Source organism: Streptopelia decaocto (assembly GCF_964273445.1).
Source record: "Streptopelia decaocto genome assembly, chromosome: Z".
Classification (NCBI taxonomy): domain Eukaryota; kingdom Metazoa; phylum Chordata; class Aves; order Columbiformes; family Columbidae; genus Streptopelia; species Streptopelia decaocto.
Window position 1 is genome coordinate 62,109,284 of NC_138657.1, and position 23,229 is coordinate 62,132,512.

Genomic DNA, 23,229 nt, shown 5'->3' on the forward strand with positions numbered 1-23,229 from the left:
CATTCATATCCTAGTCCAATCAAACCAAACATGAAAAGAATAGCAGGACAATATTTGATATACTGCCTTACTGTATATAATATACAATTCCACTTTAGTACATGCTCATGTACTTAATGTACTTTAAAGGCTATTTTTCTATTAACAAAAAAAAAAAAGGCAAAATAAAGTATTTTTTAATTTCCCAATGCTATTTAGCTACTTAGAAGCTTTTCTGTTCTGCTGAGACAGCAGTAGCAAGTAAAGCTACCATTTCTATACAAAGCATAAAATTAAACTTTATACTAATTAAATATATGAAGTAATTTTTAAACTGTATTTCTAATATATTGCAGATATATTACAATTTGAATTGTAAATTATTTATTGCACATGTTTTTTATCACCTTTAATGATAAAATGAAAATAGATTCTAGGTTTTGAGAGCAAAGCATCTTTCCCACTGAATTTCTACTCTGATGCCAGTCATGAATGGAATGGTGTTCTCCTGCATCCTTAGACTTTGCACTTTTCTCTGAGCCTGGAAGGAAAGTTTGAAGTGGAATTTTTCGTAATGAACTTATCAATAATAATTATGGAATCCAGCCTCCAAAGTAAAAGATACAAAGCATGAAATCTGAGTCAGAGCTCTGCTAAAATAGTGGTGGGAGTGAGGAAAGGAGTCCATGGGATAGACAAATGTCCCCGGAACAGCAGTGGAACAGTGAGGATTCTTCACATCCCATGTAACAAAAGGCAGAATCAGAATTATACCAGAATGGCTCTGAACTTACTGTGGTCCTTCCTTTTTTAAACAAAAGTTTAATTTACTCCAGGAAAGTGTGACCAAGTGATGACTGATTAAAACTGGGCCAAGTATTTAGCCAGTATCGGTAGCTTCAGGGGAAACTGGAAATGTAAGGTAAGGGAAATTGTACTGTATGCATCAAGAAAAGTGTATTACTATAGATGAGCTCTCTTCCGTTTCTGTCCTTCCTTTACATTTCTCCAGCTTTTCATGTTTTTGTGCACTGAGCCAGCCTTCCTGCAGTATTGGGTAACCTGCTGCAGAGCTAGCCAAAAGAGACTTTCACATTTTGAGGGTCGCAGAAGGCCACACCTAATTTGGCAAACCAGCTTCTCATCTTTTACCTTCATGACATGGAACCACTCAAGTACAGATCAGCCAAGCTGTCTAGCCCTTCGGCTGGCAGGACTTCAGAATTTACCTAATTATCTGTGTGTCTGTAAACATATGTGTTAGTGTATGCCAACATTTACTTTAGGCGTCAAATTTAGAGACCGTGGCCTCTCTACAAGCAACATACTGCCCACTTCCAGAGGTTGATCAGAGCAGTCTGGATGCTCTGCTGAATGTATAGGGAGGTGTCTTAGATTCTTAGTTCAGACACTTATTTATCACTTGAAGATGTTAGATGGCTACTCCAGAGAGCAGGCAAACATAAAATTTTCTTTAGTTATAATTAACAGGATAATTTTACTGTAGCATTTGTAGTATATCTTGCAAATTTTCTGGGGATATTAAAAATACTACAAAGAAACTTTATCAGCTCTATCAGGCAAGACTGGAATGATTTGCAGGGCAGAAATTTGTGTGTGTGCATCTACGTATGTAAGACAATAATATACTCTTTCTGACAGTGCTTCATTTACACTTCAGTTTTCTGACTGAATCTGACAGAGCTGATCCAGATCAGCCACATTCTCTTTCTTTACAGATAGCCATATCTGAGCCAAGCTGTTGTTTTTTCTCCTAATGCTGTGCATAAAGACATGCTGCTACAGGCCTTCTGTGGTGCATCTGGTGATGCAAAGAGGCTATAGAATCTTATCAAACCACAGCATAAAGATTTTCCATATGTAGTGGATTTGTTAGTGTAAACCCAGGTGACTATATGACGTTACAAACCGAAGAAAGCAGGGGATAAGGTGTCAGCAGCAGGCTGTTGCTGTCATATCAGTTACGTTGGACCAGAGGCAAACAGACACAACTTTTAGCAGATTATTCATCCTGCCTAACTGTAGGTATCTATATGTGTACCTCCAGTAATGCACACAGAAAGAGGACTGAGTAGAAGAGTTTCTATGCTTTGCCATAAATTGGTACTGAAGCTGCAAAATAACTGTAACGTAAATTACATTGTGAGGTGTAGATTCTCTCCCATCTTTGCTGATGAATATCTCAATGTGCCAGATCATTGTGGCTTTCAGTGAAAAAGGAAGTTCAGACAGAGTAGAAAAGGTGCATTTGCCCATTGCTCTGATGTAGCTAAGCTTTTTGAGGGATTTGCTAGCTAAGTACAATTTGAACACTAATTTCATTACTATCTTATTCTGTAAGCTGAACAAATGTGCAGGTTGATTATTTTTCCCTTGGATTTGTTTTTATTTTCCAAAACACCTTGTTACTCCCCAGGTGGGAGCAACACCTTCTGAAAGTGGCCTTTAACATCTGGAAGTATGTTAAGAAGAGAATAAACTAGTGTTCTGTAAAATCAGAATAACTTTCAGCTAAGTGTGTGGGCCTTTGGATGTTCAAATATTTCATTCCTTCTGTTTGCAACAATATTTTTGCTTGCAGCTCTTTAAGGAATAGCTTTTTATTAGGAAATAGATGAGATTTTGCAGCAGTTGCACAAAGTTGATTGTTGTAAAATTACAACACACCAGTGGGGATTAATAGGCTCTTAACACCTCCTATATCAAATAGAGAGGGGTGCAGTATGTAACAGATGTTACACCTAGGAAAGGGAATTGACCCTCTTAACTCTTGCACCATTGAATTTCTCACTTTGCATAATTATTTGAAAATTTTGAACAATGTTTTCAATGTCAAATTTATGCATGCATCACTTAAAGTATGAATTACTTTTTAGTAGCATAAAAGCCCTAAAAGGAAGCATGAAGACTCTTCAGAAATAATTAATTTTATAGAATTCATAACATTTAATATATACATTTTTAATTCATTACCTTTCCTTTATACTTGGACTAATTTTGTTAACAGTTTTTCTTCAGTATTGACAAATATGACTCATCTCAAATTTTCTAATTAGGCTTTTTTCTTTAGCAAAGACATATTTGATGTACAATTTTAGTGTTTCATTGTAATATTTGTGACTTTTAAAGAAATACAATTTACTGAAGTAGGACATGTGCTCCCAAAACTCACCGTCACATAAAACACAGGCTTGTAGAATGGTCTTGATGATACTATGTAACTAAAAACATTATTTAATAAAAATTCAGTAAGTTGATCTTATATAATACTAGCAAGAGGATATGTGTGTTTATGGAACAAACTGTAAAACAAATATGTAATGATAACTGATTTATCTTAAAGCAGTGAATTCTGTGGCATGTCTGTTTATGTGTCTATGTTTAATGGCTGGAAAATATGCAGTTGCTTTCAATGTCATTGAAGTATTTAAAGTGTAGTAACAGCAGGTGTTCAAAATGAATAAGTAGAAATTTTTTGTGATCTCTGAAGCATTGTATACATGGGGTTCACATCATGAAGCCTATAAATGTATTTCAGAGTTTTTCATTAATTGTAAACAATTTGAAGGTGTTGTGCAAGGAAACCAAAGTCATCTAAGCCAGTTGTTAGGTATTACTCGTCTTCTACAAAGCCATAAAGACAAATGAAATTTAAAAGTGTCATGAGATCAAGCATCATATTCTCAAAGAGTTGCTACCTCAGATTATGTTTTTGCTCCCTTTAAAAAGGCAGAAAATATTTTACTTTTTGTGTCAAATTGTGAATAATGCTATCAAGATTTTTAAAATCTTATTCATAATGTTCAAATTATTTTTGTTAACTAACAGCTTGTCATACTTGTCAGTGTAGAAACGTCACTTGTGTTGCACTGGTATTACTAGGGTGGGATATTTGAGATGTGTAACATAATTATATGTTTTTAATATGAAAAAATAAGAGAAATTTCTATCTTGTTGGGAAAGCCATACTGACCAGGTTGGCAGCCAAGCATGAGTCCCTTTCCTGGGCTGAAAAGTTTTTTGCCACTGCCTGTCTGCCCAGATTGTTAGGACTGAATGAGCTGAGTTGACAGAGATGCTCTGATTCTGGATCTCAGCAATGGAACTGAGCTTTTATCAGTAGTTCCTATTTATTGTAGAAAGACCTGTTTTCAGCTGAGTTCCTGTAAAGTAAATCTTCAAACTCCATCCCTAAATGAGTGAAAATGGAGACTAGCCCTGCTGTCAACTATCTCGAACCCTCATACTAAATACAGACTCCTGTGGGTGTGGAAAGGTGGACTGAATTAAATTAATTGGAAGAGTCTTGTGGCCCTGCCTTGAAAGCCATTTTAAAACAAATATGGGAATTCCTTCATTTTTCCTGTGTATGTCAAGCAGGAGATTAAAGATAAATGGACTACATAAATACATAGTATATGGGGATATAAAGTGAGCTTAGTGATTGGAAGAGGGACACAGTTGCAGAATAGAAGAGGAGTACAGTCACTACAGGATGGTATATAGGTAGGTCATCAGAGAAATTGGGAGGATAAACATGCACTGAGAGGGAGGAAGAACAGAAAATGGAAGCAAAAGAATCAAATATAAGAGTAGGTAGGGGAAAAACAGAAACTAGTAGAAGAACAGTGATGAGTTTAAGAGGGAAAAAAAAAAGGAAGATAAGAAAATACTTTTATATCAAAGTGGGGATATGCACAGCTACCTGAGATAGTCCACAAAAGTAATAAAGCCTTTTTAAATGCTAAAGAGTTGGCAAAACACTGAAATTGGCTACTATGGATCAATGATTACATACGAGCAGAAAAAGTCCTACACATGAGAAGTGGTCATTCAGTTCTATCAGTTACAGGATTTTCTTCCACGTATCTAACCATTGGTCCCAGGCAAACAGAATATTTAAAGAGGTAGATCCGTCAAGTCATCTGCTGTTGTATTTTCTACATTCCTAAGGAAAAAATCCAGAGAGATGAAGTGCACCACATTGTTTTTAAAAGCAACCTTCAATTTTCAGACAGATCTACAGATGAGATGTATCTATCTATTTACATTGCCTCACACATAAGCCTATCATTCTTAAGCATTCTTCTATTTTTTATTTATTAAAGAAAATGTAATGACCTGGAAGCTCCAAGAGAAAAAGTACTTTGGGGATACTGCTAAATAGTCTGTTGGAATTTCTGGGCATTGTTTAGTTTGTACCTGCGACAAAGTATCTGTTAACATTTTCCTTAATCAGAAAGTCCCTGTCTTGGCGATAAATTTAGAAAATTACCAAATCAGTCTTACAATATAGCTCTCCCATTTAAGCTAAGTTTGTAAGATAAACTATTCTATCTCTCAGAAGTACTTAGAAAAATACATTAATTACTTGGCTTAAGAGGTTGGTGTGTAGAGCAGTTAGATATAAGAAAGTCCTTTTATACATCTTCCTCTTTTTGTTTCTGGAAGGTTTAACATCCTTGTCTACTTTGTGATGCTGCTTGTCTTGGATCTTGTCTTTATTTAACTTTTTTTTTTGGGACAGTGCTGCTTTTGAGTCTGTTTTTGTGAGCTGCTGAGTACCTTCACCTCATTTTGACATCTGTAAAAGTGGAAAGATTTCATTCCAATTCCTACAAAAACTGGAATGCTCGGTTTTACAGACATGTAGCCCTGAGTGGAATTTTTACAGGATGCTGTCCACTTGTAGAACAAACCGCTTCAGTAGGACAGGAAATGATATATGTCCAGGAAGAGGCAGATTTTTCTACATGTGGAATACATGCAGAAATATAATGATGTCAAATCATTTTTTCTTAATATTCATAATGCTGTAGACTACTTGTTATTCTCTTTCCTGTGTCCTTCATTCCAAAAGGAAGACGAAATTACTGCTCTGCTACACTCAGAAAGAGCTCCTGGGCTACATTAGTGGCCTACTTCCCAGCACAGAAAGAGATGATCCAGTATTTAAAGCAAACTTATTGCTATTTGCATAAATCATTTCATTGCTAGCCTTGCAATACAAGCCACGCATTTTTCCATTACAGTTTCAGAAGTTGCATGCAATCTGGAACATCCAAGGTGTCGTAGTGTCATTACTGTAGCAACAGAATGACTTGAAGCACAATTATTCTATGAACCAGATCCAAATGTTTTGTAAATTTCTAAAATTTAAGAAATTACAGAAAGTAGTTTTCATATGCAGTATGTACATTGGTTGGAGAATACTCGTATAAAAATAGTTGCTCAGGAATTCTTCATTGTTTCTAAGTGTATTTGAAGGAAAATGCTTTAAAATGTATTTTTTTAAGTTCTTAATATTGAAAATGCTAGCTTTAATAAAATCTGTTAGCGATTTCACTCATAAGATCAATATTGTTACTGAACTCTGTAGCTTTCTGATGGACTTTTCAATCTTTTGGCATTGTAAAATCTCTTTGCAATGGTGTTTGCATTTCAATTTAATAAAAGGTCTTGAATAAAATTCACAAATTTTAGTTTTTCCATGAAATGTAGAAATTCTAGTATAGAATATGTAACAAGAAAAAGGAAAAGCCAGTCATACTGGACAGTCTAGGACAGGCTCCCACTGTTCTGCATATAGAAGGCTCCATGACAGATCTGTTTAATCCACTTTGCATGCACTGAGCAAGCAAAACAGTTAACACAGATGGTTTATGGACCAGGTCACAACTTTTATACTCATGCTACTTTATGGCTCTTTGCATTGATGAAAACAATCACTGAAATTCAGGGATTTCAAGTTAGTAAAAGTAAAGTTCAATTGAGAAAGGTTGAGCATTTGACAGTACTAAGGTATGTAAGCACTGCCCTGGTTAGTTGAAAGTACAAATCTCCGAGCCATAGAATCATAGAATGTCCTGAGTTGGAAGTGATCCACAAGAATGATTGAGTCCAACTCCTGTCCCTGAACACAACAACCCCACAGCTCACACCATGTGTCTGAGGGTGTTGTCCGGTCTCTCCTTGAACACTGTCAGGTTTGGAGCTGTGACACCTCCCTGGGGAGCCTGTTCCAGTGCTCCACCACCCTCTGGGGGAAGAACCTTTTCCTAATGTCCAGCCTAAAGCTCCCCTGGCACATCATGCTGCCATTACCTCAGGTTCTGTGAGGACCCATTGCAGAAAGAGCAGGCAGTTTTTCCTGCAAAACTGGGGCTGCCCCTCAGGGTAGGTGACACAGGCAGCCTTCTGCCTTAGAAACAGCTATGGTCACCAAAATCATTGTGAAATATCTTTCACTGGCAATTGTGACTAGTTACAGTGTGTGACTAGTTAGGGTGTATGCCAAGTACCATTCTATGGAACGCCACCACAATTCTTCTTTTCGTATTATGAGGAACTGAAAAGTAATTGAGGAGGGCAAGAGAGAGCTTCACACTTTTCCCATCCTTGTAGGAGGTTGTGCTAGAACTGTCTTCCGAGGAAGAAAAAAAATAAATGGGTCATCAGTTATCCCTTTCTTAACCTCTTTCAGTTTCTCTTCACCCACCTGGCTGTATTTAAAAGATAAAACCTCCTTCTGTTTTGCCTTTTTTTTTTTTTCTCCTGATGTGGCTTTGCATGGCTGCTCTGCCTCACACACAGCCTGTCATGCCCCACTCGGGAGCACATCAGTCACCATTCCATAAGGACAAAACTCCTCCACAGCCACTTCTTTACTTGGCACACGGCCAAACTTCACCAGAAAACAGCTCAAGGCGGGACAGAATTGGGTTACACCAAAGCTAACCTGCCAGCGCCAGGATACGGCAGTGGGCGCCTGTCACAGTCCATTTGGTGGACTCATGATGGTTCATTTACCTTAATCTCAAAGTGCAAAATTAAGGCGACCAAAATGCCAAGGGGTTCTAATTCAATCAAACAGTGTAACTTCATTATTTTGCCCATGAAGGGGCATGGAATAGAGAAAGTGAAGAAAAAGGAAAGAAAAAAGGGAGGAAAGAGGATTATAGCTACCGTCATGGGTCCAAAGGCATCCCTATGGTCCCAGGTCCTGAACAGCATCCTGCCAGTCCTCCGTCGTGATCACAGAATCACACAATGTTAGGGATTGGAAGGGACCTCGAAAGATCATCTAGTCCAATCCCCCTGCTGGAGCAGGAACACCCAGATGAGGTTACACAGGAATGTGTCCAGGTGGGTTTTGAATGTCTCCAGAGTGGGAGACTCCACAACCCCCCTGGGCAGCCTGTTCCAGTGCTCTGGCACCCTCACCGCAAAGAAGCTTCTCCTCATATTTAAGTGGAACCTCTTGTGTTCCAGTTTGTATCCATTGCCCCTTGTGTTATCATTGGCTGTCACCAAGAAGAGCCTGGCTCCATCCTCATGACACTCACCCCTTACATATTTATAAACATTAATTAGGTCACCCCTCAGTCTCCTCCAAGCTGAAGAGACCCAGCTCCCTCAGCCTTTCCCCATAAGGGTGATCCGTGGTCTTTTGGTGGGGAGATCTCAGCGAGGTTTGGTTAGGAACCGTCTTTCATGCCGAGCAACAGCATGTCACACCTCCTCTCTCCCATGGATTGAAGCCAACCTCTGCCTTCATTTCACAATCCAGACTTAACTGTGCAGGCCCAAAAAGTCCCCGCTTCACTTGCCAAAACTTGTCTGCGCCTGCGCCGCCCCACGTTCAGGGGTCTCTTACTTCCTCCCTCTCATGTCCGCCGGGTGACCTCAAGACCCTCTGTGAGCCTCTGCGCGTGCGCCTCTTAGTTGGCCTTAGTAACAGGGAGGAGGTGTGGCAAGTTTGGCTGGGGCAGCAGCTGAAATCCGTCTTCTGGACAGCAGCTCTACAGCCCTATCTCGGTTGTTACTTGTAGTCCCAGGTATTGGAGACTCCATGTACCACACAGTTGTTTCTCCCAGGCTATTTGTTTCTTGGTACCTCTCCGAGCCCCTGATGGCAGTGTTGAGGCACATACTGTTCTAAGACCGAGTCTTAGAGCACCCGAAGCCGTTGCAGCCAACGGCCGCTGCCCACGAGGCCGCAGTAACGTGCCGGCACGTGCGGACGCGCCCCGGGGGGCGGGGCGAGGGCTGTTCCCGCGGGGCCCGCCCCGCGCTGCTCCGATACCGTCCGGCATGGCGGGAGCGATCGGGCGGCTGCTGCGCGGGCGCGGCCGCCGGCTGGGCAGCGGTAAGGGGCCGGCGCCGCAGGGGAGGCGGCCCGGCTGTGCCGGAGCCGGGCGCAGGGTCTGTCCGAGGCCCGGCGGGACGGGGCAGCTGCCATTGCCCAGGTGGGCGCTCCCCGGGGCCGTGTGGGGCTGAGGGGGCGGCTCCCGCCGTGGCGCTCGGTCCGCCGGGGTCGGCTGGAGCGGCTGCTGTGCACGGAGCCCGCGGGCCTGGGCGGGCCGGGCTGGACGGGCGAGGCCTGGGGAGCGTGTCTCCCTGCGAGACCCCTCGCGGGGAGCTGGGTTTGCGGCACCGTGTTTGCACATGGAGGAAAGAAACACCTTCGGTATAGCTGTAGATCCCTGTGAAAGTGATCCGAAGGCAGAACTTCTCTAACTTACGGGTTTTAATTAATGTTTTTGAGACTGGACTCCTGTTGGTGATTAATTATTGAGTGCTGTAAGTGGTTGTAAAGCAATTGACAGTACCTGTCATTTATTTCAGGAAAATTTATTCTTCATTCATTTACATTTTAATGTGTTTTAGAAATTGTTTAAAACGTTAGACATTTAAAAATAGATCTGTCGTTCTCAGCAGATCATGTTAGGGATGTGGAAAGTTAACATATTTAAATGGTAACTTTTCTGCTGCCTGCTCAATGACACTTCCAGGTAGATGAAAGGTAGGGCAGTGTGATGTTTTTAGGATTTTGGAAGGACAGCACATTGCAGCGGGAGTTGTCAGGGCCCTGAGCAGCCTCACCCGGAGCATCTGCCTGTGACCGCTGCCTAGAGCCTTCGGTTCCCTCCTTAACTGCTGGCAGCCTTGCCACCATTCAGCCCCTGGTCCTGGCTCCTGGATGGACCTGGGACCTCTGTTGTAGCCTTGTCTCCAGCCCTGCTGCTCCTGACTGAACTACCCGGGTGCACCTCGGGACCTGATTCATCTCCTCCACTTAGGTGGGGCACTCTCAGAGGACCCTGCTTTGCCCACCTTCATCAGGTCTATTGGGACTGTTCCCTGGTCCCCGAGAGCACCACCTGTGCAGCATCATCCTGGGCTCCTGGCTCATGCCTTTGTAGAGGATTCCTGCTCCTGCTGTTCCAGATATAACAATTTGTATTAGCTGTTTTTTTTTTTCAAATCTTCTTCTGTCAAAGTCCATGTGAAACTGAAAGTTCACTTTTAGCAGATAAGAGAGAAGCCCCCTTATTTTTAAATTGACATGTATTTTGCATTTAGAAATGTATGATACTTGATTATTTTTTCAAAAAAAAAAGAGCTCAGGAAAAAAAAACAAAACAAAAGCAAACCAAAACCCCACCCCCCCCCAAAAAAAAAACCACCACGACCAACAACAACAAAAAAGGCAAAAAACAAACCCAACCCAAAACACACACCTTGTTTTGACTGTGGCTTGTGTGTTCTATAAACGAGCTTATTGAGAAACTCAGCTGTGCACTTTGATAAGCGTTTGATAAATCTTTTACTATTTTGTAGTTGCCTTTAGGCAGCAGAAATGGAAAACTTCTCTCTCCACACAAGCAAAAATGCCTCCTTGTGATTTTGTACCTGGAAAATACAAAGTAAGTCATACATATTATACTGAATTTAAGTAAGACTTCATTACTAGATATGAGTGATATGCTCATCTGCTAGTCAGTGCATTAAACATTATTATAAAAATTGCTTGTTTAGTGAAAACCCCGTTATGTTATAATCAGGATATAACATACAGATGTATCCCTGTGGCAATTCTATAAATTATGGCTGAATTGTTGATTTGAAAAACTCTAAGGAAGAGTGCAGAACAGCAATCTTATTTTAAAAGCTGAGTTTCAAAGGTTTGTAGAACCCTCTGTGTGGCAGAATTTGTTAAAATCTCTTCAGAAAACATAAATGTATACTGACTTTTTTATTCCACTCAGTCCTATTCGTATGAGCGTATGCAGAAGATTCGTGAACAAAGTATTTCTCCTTCACTGCGAATGTATTACAAGAAGCCATTGTTGCTGCATCAAGGACATATGCAGTGGTTGTTTGATTACAGAGGACAAAGATACCTTGATCTCTTTGCTGGAATTGTCACTGTCAGTGTTGGTCACTGTCACCCGTAAGTTTGGTACTGTTTGATTTATACTGTAAAATACAACAAGAGATACCTATGTTGGTTTTGTTCTTTGTTAATCTGTGGCACTGTGAGCCTAAAACTAGGATATAGTTCACTAAATGGTCGTGTATGTCTTACATTAAGGTAAATTTCCACTACATTTTGAATAATTTGTTCATTTCATCTGTATCTTAATCCCCCTGGAAAATGGTGCAGTGTCTGTATTTTCAGAATTAGCAGCAGATAGTTGTGTCTATGTATGTGTGCACGCGTGTGTTGAACTGAATACCTTTGTCTCTTCTTGTGCTACATGCAGGAAGGTAACTATGGCTACCCAGAAACAGCTTGCTCGCCTGTGGCATACCACTAATATCTACATGCACCCATCAATCCAAGAATATGCTGAAAAGCTAACTTCTCTTTTTCCAGATCCACTTAAGGTACTTTGCTTCTGGCAGGAAGAGGGGCTGATGAAAGGGGAGGAGAGGAGTCTGTTTATAAGAAATATTGAATATAGAAGTATTTATTTAATAAATGAGAGCCGTGCTGTCTGTGCACAGAAAACCTGTGTGGGGACTTCAGCCTGTCAGATAAAGAGTCCTCAAAGCCTTTTCTTTAGACCCAGATGTAGACAAGCATAATATCCCAAGTTGTGGTTCTGTGGGTTCTGTCCTTCCAGTTGGCACTATGAAGGGGCATAACCATCTTAAAAATCACTGAAGAAACTAAGATTTGACCTATTCTTATATGTAGCCAGCCTTAGTTTGCTTGCTCATGGAAATCAACAGTGAAAAATATTTGACAGTAACATGGTGAGGTTTACTGACATTTAAATAAATAAACCACATAAATGTCATGTTTTGTATACCAAGAAACAGTAAGAAAAATGTTGTGTTTGCTTTCAGGTAAAATAAGCTGGTCATAAAATGAAACTAGGTCAGTCGAAGAGTGTGAAGCTATTAGAATCTTAAAAACAGAAGAAGAGTTGAAAAAGATACAAAGCATCTGCATAGTTTAAGCAGTGGAGAATCTCAGTCACTTCTGAAAATTAACTTTAACAGCAGTGACACTAGAATTTGAGCAGTTTTCACCTCTGAGAACCTGTATTCAGAAATTTGTTCCCAATAGCAAGCTCTGCTTAACTGTTCTCTTCCATGGTTGTGTCTGTGTATGTCACTCCTAGTAACTAACATTCAGGGGCACCGTACAGCCCTTTTTACCTGTGTGAAGTATGTCTCTATTCAGTCATGCACAGTTTGACCCAGGCATTTTCATTTTTCTTCTAATTACTGTTCCATTCTTAGGAAAACCTGGAGACTCCGACTCCTAAAGATTTTCTGTACTCTCCCTGAGTAGATTGTCTTGGTCATAGTTTTCATCTGGAGTGTATGGACAATATTAGCTTTATTATTATGAAGTCACCTTGTGGTAGTGATAGGTTGTAGCTCATAACCTTACTGAATGACATGGTCCAATGCCGAACAAGGAGGTGGTGGTTGTGTGCTGTGTTGATCTTAAGCATTCTTCTGTAGGTGGTTTATCTAACAAACAGCGGGTCAGAAGCCAACGATTTGGCGATGTTCATGGCAAGGCTATATACTCGTAACTTCGACTTCATCTGTTTCAGGTAATGGTGACAGATATTTACAAAACTTCTTTGTGTGGTCAGTCTCTCTTTGCCTCAAGCAAGAAATAATAGAGAACTCTTTAGCCCCAGATCTATTGAAGCGAACACTATAAAATTATTTTATTTGACAAAGAGGAGTAAAAAAGGAGCTGAAGATTTGATACAGTATATTGGGACTAGTTTGCATACAAGGCACAACATGAAATTTTTGCTTTTGTTACTTAGAAAAGGATCTAGTCTCCGTGTTCAGCATGTGCTTTGGTGGATCTTTGTTCAGGGCCAGAGCTGGCTTCAGCAATTGCTACTTTATTCCTTCATTCCACCCCTGCAGTGCCCCTCTTTGTGAGGGTACAAAGGTACTTCTGGCATGGCAGTGCAGTGAACCGCAGCAGGGAACTGCTCTGGCTGAAAGCTAGCCTGTTGGAAGAATTTTTTGGTTGGTTTGTTTTGCTGCTGTATTTTTCTGCCAGATCCCTGAGCCATAGTTCACTGTACAGGTACACAAACAGCTCTTCTGGCCTGACAACAGAGGTGGTGCGGGGAAGAGTGCTTTGTAAGCACCAGTGTAAGCAGTTGTTCTTCCTGTGCATCCCAGGCAGCCTCAAATACTAGAATAAAAGGCCTTCTTATGAAAAGCTCTATTGTTCTGTTATTCTATTCAGCAGAACATTTGGTACCCATCTATCTTATATATTCTCATTAATGAACTTTGCTTTGTGTACAAAACTGTCAGCAAACCACCATGTAGTTTAACAATTGGCAGCATCTGTTGGAGAGTGCAGCAGTTCCCAAGATTCACGGAACAGAGATGTTTGCTTTGTAGGGCTCAGGTGCTACAGCAGAACTTCATGAGGCACTGTCTGAATTGCTGTTGGTTCCAGTCATTGTTCTCTTCTTGCAAACATTACCTCACAATTTTAATATTTGAGATTTCAGGAAACCAATGCAGATTTGCAGTCATGGATATTCCAAAACCAGAGCAAAAAATGGCAGTAGGAATCTTCTTGTTTTGAGTGTAACAATGCACATTTTCCCCAATATTTTGTATCTCAGAAGCATGCCTTCTGAGAACTAATATTGCTGCAGTCTCTTCTTGGAAATGAGTGATGTTCATGTACTCTCTTTGTTTGCACAGAGGAGCGTACCATGGAGGCAGCCCATACGCGCTGGGATTGACATCTATTGGTCTTTATAAGCACGGTGTTGCCAATGGCTTTGGCTGCTCAACAGTGAGACTTCTATTATTTTTTAAAATAACCTGGGTAACCCAATAGTGTATTTGAATATGTCAAGAATTAGTACATTTTCTATCCTCAAAGCCACTAACTAAACTGCAGTGTAGCTGCTCCTGCTGTGTAAGTACAAGGAGAGGCTGAGTCCCCTTTCCTTCTCTTTATGCTAATTTCAAGTCAGAACAGCCATAACACGAGTGGTTGTGATTTACAGTGCTTTAGTCATGCTTGGTGCTTGCATGAAAGTCTATGTAAGGTGCAAAGTAATAAAGCTCAGAACCCCTTTTCTCTAGTTTATTTTGACAAATCTGTGCAAGGCTGCTTTCAGATGGTGTGAAGTAGGTCACCCCGTAGAATAAAGAATGTGTCCATCATCTCAGTAAGACAGGAGATGTAGCTGTTGAGGACATCCGTTGGGGATAAGTGGCAACACGGTATCACCCTGCCCTTGAGCAGATCGGAATGACTTTCTGTCTGCTAGAAGCTGACGTGCTACTCTGATCTGTGTCAGTGATAGCACTGGCTATAGGAAGGCTTCTCTACAGCAGCCTCCCAACCTGGCTCAATATATGTGTTGCCTGCAGTCGCACTGTGTTTCGTCAGTAGTCAGGTTGAGAATGCTGGACTTCCCAATTTCCATTCTGTAATTACTCTACTAGATCTGGCTGCCTTCTTGTATTGTGCGGATTTTTATCATACTTCAGATTATTGAAGTACTTCTGGCAACTCAAATTGTTGCTGTTACTCTTAGATGATCAAAACTGCTGACTAACTTAAAAAACAAAACAAAGGAAATCACCAGTTGAGTGACTGTTGATGGAATAGTCTGAACTTATTTCCAAAACAAGTCTCTCTTCTACCATTTCTTGAGGGGGAAGTTTGATATTATTCCACACATGTTCTTCAGACAGGTCACTTGAACTAGGTATGCTCTTTTGCTCTAACAGACTATTTTTTAGTCTTTTTCAGTAGTCATTCCTAAGTATGATCAAAACATCTCTTTGAAAGGTGTCATAAAATCTATAGCTATTTCTCTTATGCTTGACAGACAATGTTACCAGATGTTTTTCGTGGTCCATGGGGAGGCAACCATTGTAGAGATTCTCCAGTGCAAACTATTCGAAAATGCAGCTGTTCAGAAGGTTGGTCAATGACAAGAAGTATTTGGCTTTTAGATTAGAGAATACTAGAGGACTATGGAATAGCTTATATTTACCTCCTCAGAATGGGTAGACCTCTAATTAGGATTTGCAAGGGCAACCAAAGAAAATATTGCAGAGAACCTCAGGCACCTGCTTGTGACTGAGAAAAATTTTAGGCAGGTGACACCTCATATTCTCAGATTTCTTCTTAAAATCCTAGCTTTTGTTTACAGCATTTGTCATGATCAACGCTGGAACCTGGGGAACTCAGTATAGCACATCTGCAAGAACAGAAATGCTGATTGGGGTTTTCTGCTGTTTCTGAAGTTTTGACAGCTCTCCAGCTTTTGGGTTGGAATAATATAAATAGTAAGGATAACCTGAAGCCAGTGGTAGGCCAAAAGTCTTATATGAGGTGAAACATTCCATACATAGCACAATGTGAAAGCTCCTCTCCTGCAATTACAGTGATTTTTGCCACTGTTTCAACAGGTGTTCCTTAGTATTTTAATTAACATGCATACATAACATAATGTTTTCTTTTTAGCTTTGCCCTGTCTAGTGAATGGGAGCATTAGCCATACTAACTGCTCTGTTCTTTATTTCAGTATAGACAGGTGCGCAGCTGTATTCTCCAGAATCCTCATACCTGCACTAAACTAACAATTCCTTATGTCCTACGCTGATGTTATTAACCCGTGAGAAAGTGTCTGCTTATTCCTTTTGCTGATGTAGGTGATTAACAAACACTTTCTCTAACCTGCAGCTTACTGACCTGTATAATGTGCAACATTTTATTGTCTGACAGCTTTGCCTTGCTGCTTTGGAACTGGCAATGCTTAGAGTATAAATGGTTTAAGAGAAAATAAAGCACTCTCTCCTTTAGTGCTTAGCCTTTCATTCAGTATTTGAGAGATGACATTTACCATGCAGTCAAATAATACTTGTTGCTTAGATGTGTAATTTCATGTTTTGAAGTGAGTTTTATGTCATTTTAAGTAAATCTCCTTTGAACTATTTCCCCTGTATACAGGTGTTTGTCATGCAAATGACCAGTACATTGAACAGTTCAAAGATACTCTGAATACCTCAGTGCCAAAGACAATAGCTGGATTTATCGCTGAACCCATTCAAGTATGTAGTTTGCCATTTCTTGACTGTAATAGCAGAAACAGTGTGAAACACTCAAATCTGATATTTTTTAGCTACATCTTAAACACAGACTTCTGGTTATTTTTATTATTCTTAGATATCTTAAACACCTTAAATATATGAAAGAATTGATGCATTGTCTTAAAATTTCAGCTTTTGTAACTGATTTGAGTGGAGCTAGAATTTTGCTCATAAAGTTATACAGAGAATCATGATTACACATATGCACTTCTTCTACATTTAAATAGAGAGTATGGAGCATGCTATTGTTTAGCTTCTAAAATCTTCATCCAAGTTTCATGTTGCCTTTCTCGTTACTGTTTCTGTAAACTTTAACTCAATCCCACTTCCACCTCTTCCCAGCCATGTTGTCTGCTCTATTTTTAGCAGTTGTCCAGCAAGTGCTGCCCAGAGGATTTATTCGGTGCTTCACCCGGATTTCAGAACTTCTGTATATGTGGTCCTTAAATAGGAAAAAGGGATAATATAGACTTGGAACCATAAAGGGAAGAAAAAAATTGTGAGAACTGTGACCTCAGAGAAAATTGGAGCTGTTCTCTGTTCTTGCTTTCTTCTAAGCCTTTACATACTTTACTCTTAAGAAGCCATTGCAGCCCAGATATAGAGTGGAATTGCTAATTCAAATAAAAAGTAGAAAGGTGAACAGAAATTGAAGAAACAGTGTTTTAAACCAATTAATGAAAGATGGGTCATGAATTCTCTGGTTAACTTTGTCATCACACACAGTTCCTGGGTTTCTCAGTGTGGAGGTTTTCAAGGTACATGTTTTGGCAGCTTATCTTTGATGGCTTCTGTCGGACAGTGATCCGGTTTACAGTATGGCCTCCTAAAGATTTATAACAGCACAACTAATGGAACTGCAGACTACCCTGTGGAATGGTAATAACTAACCTGAGCAGGAACTTTTCAAAGCGGTTTCACTGCTGAAGCCAGATACTTGAGACATGTTGGTTTACTATTACTTGAGGGCTGCTGGCATTTTTTCTTATTGTAGCATAGTCACACGGTGGAACTCCTGTTTCCTTGTCTGTTCCTGAAGAGATTGTCTCTTTTGTCTTGGCAGGGTGTTAATGGAGTTGTTCAGTACCCAAGAAGTTTCTTGAAGGAAGCTTATCAGCTAGTACGGGAAAGAGGGGGCGTTTGTGTTTCAGATGAAGTGAGTTCTTTTGACATAAGACTTCTAGACTTTGAGGTACCTCTGAAAGTCATCTTAAAGGAATCCAAGTGAATGAAAACTGGAAGCCTGTAAATAATCTAAATGAAATGCTGTATATCGCATAACTTAAGTTTAACACAGTGCATCTTTCCAAGCATTGGAGCCTCCCGGTCTTACTTTCTTTGTTCTGCTATGTGGTATTCTGATTTTAGACACAGGTACTTTTAGTAGCAGGCCTTGGTCCTTACCATTTGGAAGCAGTAAATTTACACAAATATGCAGGTAATAAATACCTGCTGTGATGTGAGGTGTGTCACAGTAACACTTGCTCTTATGACTGTTGTTGGCATACATAGACTTTAGAGGGAGCTGATTGCTGTACCTCTGCGAATACATTTATAAACTGAATTTGCTTAGCTAAAGCTAATAGTAGCAAACACTTGAAAGAGAGGGTGATATGTACCTCAAGCATTGCAGTAGAAGTCAGCAATCACAGAGTTGCAATTTGGAAGTGTGATAAGCAACTGCATTTCCTCTCCATTTTGAAATAGAAGCTGCAGCTTATTTATGCATCTCACCATGCCTAAGACATGGTGATATGGTATCTCTTTCATATGTGAAAGAAAAACCCCATTAAAATAAACAGTACTTTGTGCAAAGCTATCTGAATAAGGATCCTAATGTGAGCTGACTCCATATGTAGTTGCAGTTTAATGCAAATCAGTAACAACAGAAATACAAGAAAAAAAGCAATCATATTGTTTTATGTTAGAAAGTGATGGGAATTTCTCTGGATTTTTCTTTTGAAAGGTACAGACAGGTTTTGGACGGACAGGCAGCCATTTCTGGGGATTTCAAACACATGATGTAGTCCCTGACATTGTTACTTTGGCAAAAGGAATTGGTAATGGCTTTCCAATGGCAGCTGTTGTTACAACAAAAGGTATACAATCTGAAGTGTTCTGTTCCACTAAGGATTAAAATAGAGCAAATACAAACTATAGTGTACAATAATTACTTACTGTAGAGATGTATGTTGTAACAGCTGAGCTTTATTAATAATCCTTGTCTCAATCTATCTTCTGACAAATGAATTGAGTTCTCATTACTCACTTGTTCTACCAAGTGCTGTGCTATACCAGAGCAAAGCCTTATTTAAATGGGATTAATTGTATAACTGAAGCAGAGATGACCTTGTGAATCATTGGTAGAGCCGGTAATAGATCTTGGAAGTCCTCAATTGCAATCAACTAATCAATGTACTGCAGATACATAAGGCAGCACATTAGTCAGCTACTTGATTCATACAATGACTGGCTAAATCTAGTGAAGAAAATTTGTAGATGTCAGTTTAAGGGCACAACTGGCAGCCTATGTTAGAAGTGTGACTTTTTAAAAAAAGTCTGGGTTTAGCATCTGCTAGACACTATAGTTTTAGGAAATAATTACATTTTGCACAGACTGCTTGCAGGGAAAAAAAAAATGTTCCTCTTGCATGGTCTCCAGTAGAATCAGGCTTGAAGCACAGCAAATTTAACTTAAGTTAAAGCAGATTAAGTACTGATAACAAATGTAAGGCAACTGTAAGAGTGATCAATGTTGTTCTTTTTCTTTTAGAGATTGCAAGTTCCTTGGCTCAAAACCTTCACATTAATACATTTGGTGGAAGCCCTTTGGCCTGCGTAGTTGGAGCTGCTGTTCTTGATGTAGGAAGAATGTTATATAAATGTGTATATTCCACACTCCTGCTTGTAGTAAAAAAGAAAAATCTCTACATTTATTCTTACTATAGAGTTATATGGGGGAGATTTTTTTAATAACAGTATGAAATGCAGAAATATATGCATGTAGTATACATACATGGCCATTATGCCTAAAATGCTGTAATGACCAGATTCTTAAAAATACTTCAGGTTAGAATTCCTTTTGAAAAAAAAATCCCTCATGAAAAAGATAATATAAAAATTTGCAACGTATTTTGCTTATTACCCAGCAGAAAATCAGTCAGTGGGAGCAGGTCACTATTTAATTTTTCTTGATCATGTACAGACCCTTTTTCCTTTAATCTCGCTTCATTACAGCAGACACTGTTTCTGCTCATGTTACTTTCCTGAGTGTTTTGAGGTTTTAAGCTATTTTATAAGATGGCTGATCATATAAATAAAAACATTTTGAAAAAACAGTTTACAAATAAGAAAGTCTGAAACTCTGTTTTAGGCTTTTTAGATCTGAAGTACCTTGGAGCCTGGATCTGAAATAATTCCAAGGAGAGGGAGAGGGAGAGGAGGAGAAATTTTCTTAATGAATTTTCTTAATGCAAATGTTAAGTTCATAAAGCTGTTTGTGCATGTCATTGCTGATACCTGGCTGCGTGTCAGAACTGTGATTAAGGAGAGCAGAGTAAGTAACCAAAAAACCCAATTGTGATTAAAAAGTATGGTGTTGATGAATCTAATTAAAACACCCAAGTTGTTTCCTAAAAGGCTGCCTAGTACACGTAGGTATGCCTTGGCAAATTATCCTTTTTTCCATGATATTGGAGAAATAATTAAAATATTTCTGGTAAGATTTTGAAAATACACCTATTGGCCAGGTATTTTTCAGTTATGACTACATTTGAGCAGGAATTACTGTTTTATGTTTATGGAATAATAAGTAAGAGGTGAAAAATACCACAACATCAAAATATTATGTTCAGTTGTATTCTGATGCCTTTTGAGGATTGTAAGAGAAGAAAAATGTAAGGACTGTAGTAGTGAAGGAACATATTCTGGAAGGAAGTGAGCTAACCATAATGTGTCATCAAGCTAAATGGGGATTAACCAACTGTACTGGAAGCCTGTCCTGCTAAACTGTCACTGTGCACCATTTTAACCAGGCTATTGAAGAAGATGGTCTACAAAAAAACAGTGAGGATGTGGGAACTTACATGCTACTGGAGCTGGCTAAACTACGGCATAAATTCGAGATTGTTGGAGATGTCCGTGGCAAGGGACTTATGATTGGGATAGAAATGGTGACAGATAAGGTTAGTAATTTACTTTATTCCCTTCAATTTACAGTGTCGTTGAAAGCTTTATCATATTTTATTTCAGTTGGAGTAATAGGAACATTTTATATTAAAAAACAGCTAGTGAAGTGAGAAAACATAACTCTGGTTAAAAATTAGCCAGGACATTCCAGCACTCAAAATATTTCACAAGCTTTGAGAAAACACTGACTTGTGTACCTTAATTGCATAAACTCATCTTAAAAAGCAGATAAGTTATGCAGGTAATGTTTTCAGCCAGAGATAGGGATGGGATTTATTGGAGAGACTGGAATATACATCTTTTTCATATAACTAATTTAGAATATGTAAGTGAAGTTTAATGTTCATTTTCCTTAGGACAGTCGCCGCCCTCTTCCAGCTGAGGAAGTCAGTCAGATCTGGGAGGACTGTAAAGACATGGGGATTCTGATCGGCAGAGGAGGACTCTACAGTCAGGTACTGAACCTCTGGTTACATAAAGCTTATTTTCTGTACTGGTGAAAAACATGTCATTTCCCTCAAGCCAAATTAATTTAGTAAATAAACTAGAAAACATATGCTCTTGGGAACTAGCTCTGTTTAATTTTGCATAATTTACGAATTCAGCAGGAGCTATTTGTTTCTTTTCAAGTATGCTGAACTAACTCTAAGCTTGCAATTTTCCTTTAGAGGGATGATCTCCCCTAGAAAAGCAATGTACTATAATGTGTGTAAATCAGAAGAAATAGGCAATATTCAGGTCTGCCAAGTCTTTGCTACTGTTTAGGTTATCGTCTCACCTGTTAGCACAGAGCAAGTTTGGTTTTGCCAGTTCTTTCATTCTGGAGAGCTGATAGCATTCCACTGGATGATAATTTCAAATGTTATAAATAGCATGTTTAGCAATGCAGCCTGAAAGTGAAAATCTCCCGTGAACAGGCACCAGCCCACCCCAAGGGAAGATGCATCATGCTGTACCCAGGGCACAGTGTCACCAGCTTCTTCCAGCATGAGAATTAACAGCAGAGAGTTGCCCCAGGGCTGGTCAGTTCGATGAACCCCTCTGACAGAGAAAGCAGCTCCAGTATTGAATAGACGAAGTATGGCTAAAATAAGTAGGACACTGCATCTGTTGCCTCATCAGTTCTTCCACAAAGCACAGACAAGAACATGGGTAACAGGCTGCAGCTCTGAATACAGTAAAATCTGATTCTGACTCATGAGAGTGCTGTTCATCTGTGAATTTCTCTGTTTATCAGTTGGGTGTTGTGGGTGGGAGAGACCGATATTCCACTCTTGCTGCATAAAGTCCTGGGATATGATGACAGAAAAAATTAAACTGAAAGTTTAAGATTCTTATGGAAGTTAAATACTCTTGGAAACATTATAATATAGATCAAATATTTGGATTTGAGAACCTAAATTCTTGACAAGTTGAACTGTGCAGAGAACCCTTTCTGATCAACATGCATTGAAACTATAGTACTCTAAATGAAAGTTAGCATTTAGTGATTCTTTGATACTACATTCTCTTAGAAGCCTTGAAAAAAACCTGTAGTATAAGAGTGAATCAGCTGACACAATGCAGAAGGCTGCCACTCACTATAGGTATTACTTTTCCCTGTGGCAAAGCTGCCAAAAAGGAAGATACACTTATGTCTCTGTTCTTTCTTAGTACAAACCCATCTAATGTTTTATACTAGCTCTGTCTGGAATAACAGAGATGCAAATGTGACCTACTCTAGTCAGGTCTCTTTTGGAGGCAGTTGCTTTGTCACAAGAGTGAAGTGAGGAGTTGGATGCAGCCAGGTCCAAAATTGAGCCACTTCAAAATGCATTTATAAGAAGCCTCAGTCCCTACACTGCTATTCTCCTACAATATTGTTTTTCACACTTCTGGTTAGATTTTTTGGGGCAGAAGGGGAGCACTGACCTGGATGGGCTGTTAGAAGCTGTATTTTTTCCATGCAGTGTTAAGGATTTCCTTTTTTTTCCTATTTTTAGACATTTAGAATTAAACCTCCTATGTGCATTACTAAAAAGGATGTCGACTTTGCCGTGGAAGTATTTCATACTGCTTTACAGAGACACATGGAAAGAACAGCTGCAAAATAGACTTGTTTCGTTACATGAGATGCACGCAGAACCCCTGATAACTTGTCAACCAGACTCAGCACTGATCTGCGCTGGATAACAAGATCATCATCCAAAGCTGAAGTACTTGTTCAGTATCATAAGAATAGTCTGATAGACTGAGCATTTAATAGGCTCTAATCTGTTTTGTAAACATACGGTTCAGTTCTACAGTAGTGTCGTGCATTAGCTGTACACCTATTCTAGCATTAGCATTAAAGAAACTGATTGGATTAACTGACTATCAGATGAAGAGGCAAGCATATATTCATCTTTTATCAAAGAAAGTCATATAAAAATCAGTCATTTTTAGAAAGAGTGGTAGGAAAATAATAAAGTTTGTTTGAGAAAGTACATGTTGTTGGACTCTGTAGCATCTACAGTCGCCTTGGGGGTGGTACTGGTGCTGCTGTGCACTGCAGCATTTACTGCTGGTTCTTAAATGTGTTTTCACAGAAGCACAACACACCATGAAATGGCTGAGTGTTGGTGGAGGAAGATCTGGTGCAGAGCTGGCTGGGAC

At 39.6% G+C, this 23,229-nt stretch overlaps 1 protein-coding gene across 1 annotated transcript; it reads left to right on the forward strand.

The window, feature by feature from the left end:
- Positions 1-9,093: 9,093 nt before the first annotated feature.
- AGXT2 (alanine--glyoxylate aminotransferase 2) lies at positions 9,094-23,143 on the forward strand (the record flags this gene model as incomplete). Its single annotated transcript, XM_082074202.1, has 14 exons — positions 9,094-9,148; positions 10,624-10,709; positions 11,052-11,236; positions 11,550-11,673; positions 12,766-12,860; positions 13,996-14,089; positions 15,141-15,234; positions 16,268-16,368; positions 17,471-17,563; positions 18,374-18,506; positions 19,181-19,269; positions 20,442-20,591; positions 20,952-21,050; positions 22,578-23,143. The coding sequence occupies 14 exons, from the start codon at positions 9,094-9,096 to the stop codon at positions 22,686-22,688; spliced, it is 1,509 nt and encodes a 502-aa protein (XP_081930328.1). The 3' UTR covers positions 22,689-23,143.
- Between the last annotated feature and the right edge of the window lie 86 nt (positions 23,144-23,229).